Below are 11,674 nucleotides of genomic sequence, written 5' to 3'. Positions count from 1 at the left end.
AAGGTGGATTCCCACCACTCCGGCGGCTGCGCGTGGGCTTCATTGGATGCAGTGAGAGAGTTCCGTATAAAAACCTCCCGCATCCTCCTCTGCCTCTGACACTCTCTGTTTGAATGGTACAGTGTCCTCTTCTCCTCCTCCTGTTTTTTTTTCTCGGAAACATTTTCCCGCAGTAGAAATTCAAATTCCCGTCTATGGTTTTGACGCAAGCTTCCAAAATGTCTCGGACCGACGAGGTGCACCGTATAACGGAGAATGTTTATAAGGTGAGTTAAAGTTTGAGATATTACTGAATGGCTAGTTTATATAGTCTTATATTTGTAGATTACTTATTCTTTTAAGATTACAATGATTAATTGAATTTTGTAGCCTATTTTCTCTATCAGAATTAAATATTTATGATGTAAACTTCATAGGAACTCCAATTGAAAAGGGGAGCTTTTGCGCATTTATTTTAGGCTACACTTGAAAGTGTATGATACACAGTCTGCTGCAAACCACAAACATAAAGCTATTAAATTAAGAAATAACCACTGTGTGGCTGGTTTCAGTGTAGAACCAGTTCATCCAAATACTTGAACCTGTCTTCTCACCTGTGAATGAAAGACAGGTGAGTTTCAAATGTCTAGTCAAATTTAATCACTTGCATCAATGTGTGGAGCATAAAAACACTAAAAGAGTTTACTTCAAGATATCTGTACATTTCTTATTGTTCTCTAGTCACTTTATTCTGCAATTCCTTCATTTGTTAGCATAACTTTGAGAGAAAAACCTGCAATATTTTGTTTATCTGGATGTCATTTTATTCTTAAAATATTGCTGGGTGTGTTTGCATGTATATGTGTGTTTGTTTTGGTGTGAATGAGTTATCGGTTGGAAATGTGGTATGCAACTGATTGTGTAAAACAGATGGATGGAGCATGTCTGAGTCTCATCAGGAAAGAGTGACTAATGCTCTTCCATGGATCCCCACCCACCTCTTACCATACACATGCATGAAAAAGTACATCTACTTCTTTTCCCTCCCAGCTTTCCCTTGTGGGACACATGGTTGATGTTGTAGGTACCACTTTTAAAGCACCTGACTCGCCAAAAATTAAACCCTGGTGGCTGCAGAGGCTGACCCAGTGAAGCATGTTGTTAGTCCAATCCTGCAGACATCTGTTAAGGGACTTTAATGTTCAGGCTGTTAAGTCCAGCCCAGCTGATATCCTTTAGTAGAGACGGAAAGGACACGGTCACAGGCAGGGACAGGGTTTTTCTTAGCCAGGGTCAGAGGAAAACTCTAAAGTCTGTGGAGATGAGAAACCTGTTGCAAGCGAGAGACATCAGGGCATGTACAGTACATTATGTAGGCTATTGGTAGATGACAAATTGCCTATAATATTTTAGGTTAAACATATTATTTGTATATAAAAGGGAAAGTATATATTTAAAAAGATACATTTGACAGTAGGCATGTGAACATACAAGAACACTGTTCACATTCAAACCTGGAAATGATCATGTGAGATTGAGGTTAAAATGAGGTCATGTTAATGTCTCGGGTCCTGAAGGAGAAATGTGCTTTGTACTGTCAGTTCGACATAAATGTGGATGTTTCTTGACCATATAATCGTCCTTTAGGATTATTGTCAGTGTAATTATATACATGTTGAAGAGAAAGTTTTTACAGTGAGTTCTGTTTAACCATAAACTATTTTATGACCTTAGATGATCATTTCATTTTCCAGCTCTGGCACAGATGGACCGTTTCAGGATTAACTTAAGACATCAAACTCATGTATTCCCAAGGACTGATTTCATGAATGGATTGCTTTTAAGTCTCTCTTTTGTAGATCGGTATGAGGTCATAATTAATAGATTTGGCTACTTTGAATTTTTTTTATACTGCATTAAATGATTTAAAAGCCTTGGTTAGCCACTTTAAGAAGTAATCAGTGGTAGCCAGCTTAAAGAAGAATTGCTCAACCGCTGTCAAGGGTAATTATTTCCATGTAGTGTACATTGATTGCATTGAGTGTATGATGTGCATTGAGAGGTAGTCATGTCTTACCTCCAGGTTTGAACATTGTGGTCATTTTGCTCTTTCAGACGCAAAGTGGGAGATCGTTTCTTGCTTATTTGGTCCCTTGGCTCCTTTCGGCTGTGTGCTTTGTATAATTATGGGTATTGTGAGGCCGCAGTGAGGTTCTCTATTATAAGAAATAAAGAGACAGAGGGTGCATTGGGGCAGTAAACTGCAGTCACAGATAGAAAATCAAGACTGCATGGCATAAGCATCTTTTAGATTCATAAGAATGAACTGCTCTGGCCATGTCTTTCTTGTCCAGGCCCAGACAGAATCTTTTGCCTTTAGATGCATTTTCTGCACTGATTTTTATTTACTTTTTCAAATTGTGCAGAATGGATTTAAATATGCTAAAATATGTTAAACAGTGCTAAATGTTCTACATTCTTATAGAGCTGAAAGCATTGTCAAATTAGCCACTGTATGTAAAGGAATAGTTCACCCAAAATGAAATATTTAATATTTTGCTTATTAAAGAATGTTCTGGTTGCTCTTTGCCATGCAGTGGCAATTAATGGGGACTGGAGCATTCAAGCTTTAAAAAGGGCGAAAATGCATCATACAAGTGGTCGATACAACTCGTGCTGTATGTTTCAAGTATTCTGAAATCACATGACGGCTATGGGTAAAAAACAGACTGAAACGTAAGTAGTAGTGTTGGGCTCTAATCCACCTTAGTCGAGTCTGAGTCAAGTCCAAGTTTTTAAACAATCGAGGTCGAGTCGGACTCGAGACCATGTCAATATCAGGCCGAGTTGAGTCGGAGTCCGAATGAATCTGTTCAAGAATCTGAATTAAATTTGTAACCGTAAACTCAACATCAATATTTTAAGCTTATTTTTAACTTTCACAACTAATACAAATTAATTGTCAATACAAATGCAAAAATAACAATTATTTGTATCCTGCTGAACAAATTACAAAATGGTTTTAGAATGATTTCAGAATGTTTGAAGACTAAACTGTCCTTCAACACACTTCTTATTATTTGTTGCTTTTCACCTCCACTCAAACAAAGACTAAAGTAAGTGAAAGCTGCATTAGTCATTGCAACTAGAGTTATTATTATTTTAATTTTTCAATTTAATTTTATAAAAATTATGGGTGAAATACATTTAATGTAATTAAATTCATTTAATGTGTTTAATACATTTAATAAATATTAACTAATTATTAATAAAAATTAACAATGCCCATAAAGTTAAATACAACAACATAAAATAAAAACAAAAAATATCAGATACCATTAAAACCTGCTGTGTCTCACAGGTGCTGTGTAGCAACTTCCCTAAAGTCAAGAGCAAACTTACCTTGGGCTGATGTTTTGTTCTTTTCACATTATATTTAGTATGGATAATAGGTGAATAGAGACTTCTCCCCTCACTTGTGTTCTTCATTGTATTTGGACTTTTATGCCATTGAAGCACAAGTGCCTGCTTTACAGGTAACACACAGAGGTTGCACTAGAAATATGTGATGGACTGAGTTGTGCAATTTCCATCATGGTCTATTTCATCCATCATATTAGTTTAAATGTCCCTAGCTGATACAAAGTAAATTTGATTTTATCTCGATATATTTCTTAAGGTCTGAAAAAGAGGACGTATGGCCACCCTATGTTATGTAATTTTTTTGTTTGTTTGCTGCAGATCGTTCTCTAGAGTTCTGTAGGTGCATATTCCATGTTGACCTGATAATTTCTCACATAATCCCAGACCTGAAGGCAAACATTGTGTCCAAATTCAGAAGGCACATTGTGAACCAGATCAACTATGCAGAATTTTGTTTGTATGTCAGAGTATGAGTACGGCTTGCAGCTGCTTTGAAATCTCACAGGTCCATGGGCACCTAAATCCACCAGTCTGCACTTACGAGTGACTCAGCCTGCATCTGCCAGTGTGAGTGGGCAGTGTCTCACGGGCCAATAGAGTATGTGTGTCTGTGTGTGCATGTGCCTCTCTGTGTGTGTGTGTGTGTGTGTGTGTGTGTGTGTGTGTGTTTATGTGGGTAGTGTCTCACAGACCAAATGGTCTGTGTGAGATTGGGCCCCTGCCAAATGTAGGGTTGTAAATGTTTGTGAGTTTAGTTTTGTGTGTGCCCACGACGAGCAGGAGAGTCCGAGCTCATAAAAGATATTACCATGTGTTTGGTGGATGTTTTCTTTCATACCATGCTGCACTACACACACCCTGACCACATGCTTTAACTAGCCTCTTACTGGACCATATTTATTTAATAGACATCAGGCTTAATAATGCCCATGCAGTCCAAAAAGATGGAGCCATTAAAGGGATGGTTCAGCCTAAAATTCTGTCATTGTTTACTTACACTCACTTTGAGGTCATGTGACTGATGAAATGTAACATTAAAATAATCTGACAGTGCACATTAAAAGGATGCACATGAGCATGTAGTGATATAGGTGAGGAAGTAGTACAAGTGGTTAAACCATGTCAATTATCACCGTGAAATATATTTTATATATATATATATATATATATATATATATATATATATTTTTTTTGTGGAGTTAGTGTAAACGATGCAACAATGCTTATCTCCATCCAGAGCTGTTTCCCTGTTTCTCATTTAGAATCAGAATTAGTTTTGTCATTTTCACTGTTAATTTTTGCATGGCATTAAATGCTAGCGGTTGGTTCTCTACTAAGTATAACTAGGGATTGTCCGATCTGCCGATATTTGTCTATTTTGAGATTTTCGGCATCTGCAATCAGTGTGCCCAATTGGCAGAATAACAGAACTGGTCATTCTGCCTAGTGTTTTTTCCGCAATGCTATATGGAAGTTCAGGTTGTGCAACATAAGGTTGTATTTTTAATGGTGGCATAGTGATTAAAGCCAAGTGTTACCAAAGTATCAATAATCTTCACATTCTGAAGGAAATACACTGATTTATTTGAGCTTTGAAATGACACAATCCTCATTCTTTACATATTTCTGATCTCTCATGTTCTCAGCTGTCTAGTTTCGTGGTGACTTTATACATTTCTCAGCCATAGGTGATGACAATGATGAACTATGCAAACCGGATCATGTTTCCCTCTGCTGTTAAACGTTATAAAGTTTCATCTGGTGATCCATCGATTGAATTGTTATTTTTTTTTTCAATCGCCAATAGTGATATCTGGAGCCGAAATAAACATACTACAATTTAATGATAGCAAATGAGATGTGCACTTATTGTACACAGTATTTACTTAATATATTTTACAAAGAATATTTGAAAACAGAAAATGTGATATAGCCATTGACAAGTCTGCCGATAGGCTGTCGATATTTTGTAATTGACACAGTGCTTAAAAATTTGCCAAATTTTAGACCATTAATTGAATTGGCTTACACTGTATATCGGTTTAAACATTAATTCTGTAATAAGAGAATTTTTAATTTTTTTTGTATGTGAGAGAGGAATTTAATGTGAGATTGTGTTTGTGTAAGAGAGAGAGAGAGAAAAGGATTGTGTTTGTGTGTTAGAGCGAGAGAGAGCTTTAAGTGTGCACCCAGATGGAGAGACTGCACTGTGATCAGCGCATGTGTTTTTTAGGTGAGTGCAAGGGTGTAGATTTGGGCGTGAAGCACTTGCATGTTTCCATTGATCATGGTATACATATTGGGGGGTTAAGTTGTTTTGTTGCTCGTTTTGAACCCCTGGAATCTACACCCCTGGGTGAGCAGCAGGCCAGCTGTTTGAATGTCAGGATAGAGTGAGAATGAAAGATTTGATTTTGCCAGCTGCACATCCTCAAATTATAATATTCTCACTGGAACAACATATTCTAGTTATATTATGCAAAATCATAGACACACACAGATACACCGAGACATCTGTGTTGTAATGGATTCCTTTAGAAGCATTTAAACTTTTAATGGCCCTTTGAAAATAATTACCTCAATAACATTTTGAAATCCTCACAGCAGTTTGATATTGACATCAGAATATCTACCCCACATTTATTGATGCAAATTAGTTCATGATACAAAAACGGTTTAGCGTAATGAAGACCATATAATGGACCCTTTTCATAGGTTAATTTAGGAGCATAAATCTAGCAATTTTTTAAAGTATAAGCATATTTATATCTCTATACCTTGTGTTATATAAACTTGGCATTAATTAAGAAAAAAAAATCACCACTGCTGTGCTTGATTTTTGTTTTCTTTTCTTGTGCTGTTGGAGCAAATGAGAATGCATAAGTAATATATGTTATGGTCTCCCACGTACCTATATAGAGGGTTAACCTGCTATAATTTACTTCCACATCTCAAAGCCAGAGATGTGAATAGGGTACATTGCTTCATTTTTTATTTTAAGGTTTAATGTGACCCAGACATTTCTTGGCAATTTTCTATGAAATTTACTCTAGCTAGTTTTGCCACATCATTTGCAGTGCGAAATAGCAATTTACAGGATGATAAAGACAAATATAGCCTAGAATCTTACCACTGTAACCATGTGGTTTTGTTTATCAGAGGGCTGTAGTAATGGTTGTATATCATTCTTTGCCAATACTTCCGTCCCACTATCCTAAACCTGGTACCCACTCAAACTACTCTGCTGGTTGGCATGCATGATAGTAATATGTTTGGCTTGCCAGTATCCATTCATAACAGCCATGACAGTAACGGGCTCCTCTTCAATCACATTATGTAATGACAGCTGCCAAAGGACCACATTAGCCCACGGACAGAAGTGAGTGCACAGAGCCAAAATATTGCCACATAATCAAATCACTCTTGGGTTAGAGACTAAGATGTCACAGCCCTGTGGCTATATATTTGAATGCACACACACACACACACACACACACACACACACACACACACACACACACACACACACACACACACACACACACACACACACACACACACACACACACACACACACACACACACACACACATATATCATTTTTCAGACATATGTTGTGTTTCCATGTTTTATGGGGACTTTCCATAGACATAATGGTTTTTATACTGTACAAACTTTATATTCTATCCCCTAAACCTAACCCTACCCCTAAACCTAACCCTCACAGAAAACCTTCTGCATTTTTACATTTTCAAAAAACATAATTTAGTATGATTTATAAGCTGTTTTCCTCATGGGGACCGACAAAATGTCCCCACAAGGTCAAAAATTTCGGGTTTTACTATCCTTATGGGGACATTTGGTCCCCACAAAGTGATAAATACACGCTCACACACACACACACACACACACACACACACACACACACACACACACATACACACACACACACACACACACACACACACACACACACACACACACACACACACACACATATATAAATATATTTCAGATTTTTTCACTCTGGGGTAACACAGATGAGTTCACAGTTCAAATAAGCAGAAAATTGTCCTATTTCATAGAATTGATTAGGTGGTTATTAGTGGCACTGACTTAAGTCAAGCTGTTAATATTACTGTTGCCCATCACAATTAAGGCACTGTTTGTCATACAGATATAAATTACATTAAATAGTCTAGTTTATTTAGAAGATGTGTGCTATGTTTTCCTAAGAGACTGAACAAGTGGCAGACAATAAAAACAGGTGAAAAAACCCTTGGATTTACATTGAAGGAGGTACCTGAGCCACAGAGACTTGTGGTTGGGCCAGTAAGCAGCAACCCAGAACACCCTAGAAACACATTAGCAGCTGCACTGTAATGCACTTGAAACCATTTTGAACACTTTTGCAACCTCATATTAACATTCTGACAATAGTGTGACATGGAAAGAAAAGGTGAGTGTACAGAATTTCTTTTAGAGAAAGGGGAATGATTTGACGCAAGTGTGAGTCTGAGAGAGGAGATAATTGGGATATTCTTCCTCCCGGAATCTCTTCTGTGACATTTTATCTGTGATCTCATGGGAGATCACACCAGCAAAAAGAAAAACCTGCACAATCTCACTATACATGCAAGCACATGTACCAGCACATGCAATTGTTCTATATTTCGGACAAACTTGTCATTTTCTCCTTGCATTGGAATTGAAATAGTGATTCACTCATTTCTCATCTATGTTTCTGTGAATGAATTAAAGTGTTTGGATGGATGGGGACATAGTGTTCCAGCAGTCAAAGGTAATGAACACTAAAGCTGCTTAACCACCTGCACATGTGCATACGCCATTCTGTTATATGTCCTATTATTTTTATGTCTATTTATATTCGTACATTGTTTTATATTCTATCTCACTGTAGTGTTCTTTGCACACTTGTTTCTTTTCACCCAAAAAAATTCCTTGTGTGCGTGAGAACGCATGGTAATAAAGCTCATTCTGATACTGATTATTGTGATCAGATGGTAAGATCCAAACATGCAGAGATTGGAAATGCACAGTAGCAGAGAGTAATGCGGGGGAATTCCGACAGAGCCATATATGGACAAGGAAGTAATTCTCTCTCCATCTCACCTCTCTAAGCTCGCTCTGAAGTGGGATGTGCATGAAGTGCTGATGTTCGCAGTGAACCCACTCACACACGCGCACACACTCAGACACACACTTACACTGACAAGGGCTCATCTGAGATGGAAATTGGTTGGATGAGGACTAGGGCGGCTTATAGAAGTGGAGGCAGCTGTAATTAAATGTCTTGCAGCATTCACAGTGGACATTGAAGCTCTTTTTCCATATGGGAAGCTGGATGCAGCCTCTGCAGAATATTAGCATAGTTACTGATTCTAGATCAGGGCATAATACTGTCCCTGTTGGTTTTATAATATAGATGAAATGTTAAAACTGACCTAGAGTCGTTCTCTTTAAGCTTGGAATGTGTGTTTGGAGCTACAGAGTAGAGAGCTGTCAGTGTGTGTCAGGGAAATACAATATATGCTTGTGGGTAATTCAAATAAATATTTTTGGTATGATAAACAAGGGTTTAAACTGTTTAAATGATAGTGATGGTATGAAGGTAGTGAGTTATTCTAGGGAATTACACCCACATGAGGGTAATGTGCAACACAATTGATGAAGTATGATAAAGCTGATATGTTTCTGTTGTATATTTCAAGATGGAAGATAAATTTTTTGAACATGCAAACATATGAACGCTTTTATAAAGTGAGTATTAGATTGTGAAAAGGGGTCTCTGTGACAGGTAGTTGGAGGGGAGGGATTGGAAAATGAGAGCGCAAAGGAAAGTTGTTTCAGAGGTAAAGCAAGTTATTACATTTACAATACAGATTATGAAGATATTTTTATTTCTTTGGAATAACGTGAACTGATTATTTGTGCACAATATGATAGGAATGTGTGCTAAGAAAGTAAAGGGGGTCAAATTTAATTTCATATTGACTTTAGGTGAACTGCAAAAAAAGGTGATTTAAAAATGAAAAAAACTTAATGGAGACAATTTACAGCATCTAAAGATTTACTTTTTCTTATACATATACATTTGTATTTCCAGTATTAGAGAGTATAGGGATACCATGGAGAAGATAATGCAATGCTTTGAACAGAAGGTTGCTTGTTTAAATCAACCCTGGCATTTGGGTTCAAAAACCCACTCAGACACACTGATTTATACACATCATTATCCATTTCTCAACTCAGTTGGCCTGGGGCTGCGGGGCTCAAGAGTATTATGTAACCGTGAACAGCAGGCGGCCTTCACTGGAGTGTAATTCACATCAGTGACCACACTGTGGTCCTCTCAAGCATGTTTTACTGTGTATGTTGAAGACATAAAGGTGACACCAGGCACTTGTATGTACCCAGCTGGCATTGAAGCATAGATCGCCATTGGACTGACACACAGACGCAAGAGTTGATTGCAATCATCAATAGTTTTCATGCTGTCTGATACCACATAGATGTGTTAGTTTTGCCTCACAGGTTACTATAATGTATGTTTGTAGATACTGATGTACAAGGGCATGTTTGTGTTTGTGATAAATGAGGCATGTGCAACCCTCTTAGGTCAACAAACACTGACCGATCTCCCATTCTCAGCTTATTAACATGACAAGCCAACCTGCGTGCATGTGCAAAGGGAAAATCTGGTTTAGAGTGAAGACTCCTCACAGCACCAGATTATTCAAAGATCCGTATTCTTTTATTAAACTGTTCATGAGACCAGCATGTTAATGTTCTAATGTATAACACTCTCTGCATTCTCAGGGTATAGTTAAAAATAACTTGTCCTTTACACAAAGCGTTTCATATCCTCTAATCTAATGTTATCAGATTTATGACTGAATATGCTTCTGAGGCAAGACACTCCATTAATGGATAGTTGCCTATACATTTTTGTGTATATTCTTCTGTGACAGTCTACATCCTATCTAATAATATCATTCACATCTAGTTCCACATTACTGTAATATGTAATTGCACCTCCATCTAAGACAAAGAGGGAACATAAAATTCTCCATGGCTGTTTCTGAACCAGTGGTCTCGCTGATAATATGCATCAATATAAAATCTTGCTCATTAGTTAAGGCTTTTAATTATTTCCCAATGAACATGCCTGTAATAAAGCAGTAAAAATGACATGGTAATAGGTGAGTAGTGTCTGGCAAGAGTCAAGGCGAGAAGAAAATGGCATTTAATCTAGAGTTTGGTTACTCTCGTTCATGCTTGTTAAACATGGATTGATTGCTAAGGGACTAATCAAGGAAGGATTGTTTTCCCAGTGGAGTGTTTTTACTGCTTTTAATGATTAGATGCAGGGTGGACATTGGCTTGGCACTCGTTCATATGTAATGCTGATTGCGCTGGGAGGTGAGCTCTTAATTGTTGGGATCAGGAACAGTAGCTTGGCAATTTCCAGTGCTTCCCATGTCCACATAGAACTAATATTTAGTGGCGTTTATAAGGCTTGAAATGCAGTGCATTCTGAATACTAAATTACTCCCTGATGTTTATTTGAAGGATTTTCCCTGCTCTTTTAAATTATATCATATATACAGCACATTAGACACGATATACATTGAACGTGCTGGGATGTTGAGGTTAGCCAATCATAATGGATGTCATTTCCATTTAGAAATCTGAACAGAAAACCAGTAGAGAAACTAAATGCTTTTTACTTTAGGGGTCAAAAAGAGGGTGGAAAATAGACATGAATCTAAATAACAAGTTTTAGTATTAATTTAACATTTATTAGTGGCTTTCATGGAGAAAAAAAATAAGTAGGACAAAAGTGCAGAATCTAAGTTTGTTTGAACAAAACTGGACATGTAATGGTGAGGTCTGTACAGAGATTAAGTTTGGACCATAACTGAGACCCAATTTGAGCCAATCCCAACTCACATGACGCTATATATTAAAAACAACCATTTGTTGGATCCTGTTGGGCAGCAGAACTAATGTAGCCTACCTTTAAAGACCAATCTGGTAATTTCTACATGAATACCTGCATTTGACCTCATGCATGCAGTCATGCACTCTCATCTCTCAGGAATGTGGTACATCGACTTCTGTCACACTATGATTGTGTAACTCCTTCCTTGATGAAAACAAGCCAGCTGTGCTGGCACCCAACCATGCATTTCTCCCTCTCTTCACTGGTTTCGTGCCTTTATTTCCTCCTCACCTCCTCTGCTGTTTG

General features: G+C 37.5%; 1 protein-coding gene across 6 annotated transcripts in view; it reads left to right on the top strand.

Annotated features, from left to right (window-relative positions):
• Positions 1-11,674, top strand: part of LOC127633682 (brain-specific angiogenesis inhibitor 1-associated protein 2-like) — a 78,517-nt gene continuing 66,843 nt past the window's right edge. For 2 of the 6 annotated variants that reach the window (XM_052112936.1, XM_052112933.1), the window contains exon 1: positions 5-266. In XM_052112936.1, the coding sequence (XP_051968896.1) occupies positions 195-266 (72 nt within the window). In that variant the 5' untranslated portion in view covers positions 5-194. Of the gene's footprint in view, positions 267-11,674 lie in introns of all 6 variants that reach the window. The other 4 variants (XM_052112937.1, XM_052112934.1, XM_052112938.1 and 1 more) reach the window with 4 other exon arrangements.

Source organism: Xyrauchen texanus, chromosome 40 (genome assembly GCF_025860055.1).
Source record: "Xyrauchen texanus isolate HMW12.3.18 chromosome 40, RBS_HiC_50CHRs, whole genome shotgun sequence".
Taxonomy (NCBI): Eukaryota; Metazoa; Chordata; class Actinopteri; order Cypriniformes; family Catostomidae; genus Xyrauchen; species Xyrauchen texanus.
The sequence above is the reverse complement of the archived record's forward strand: the minus strand, read 5'-3'. Positions and strand labels throughout refer to the sequence as shown.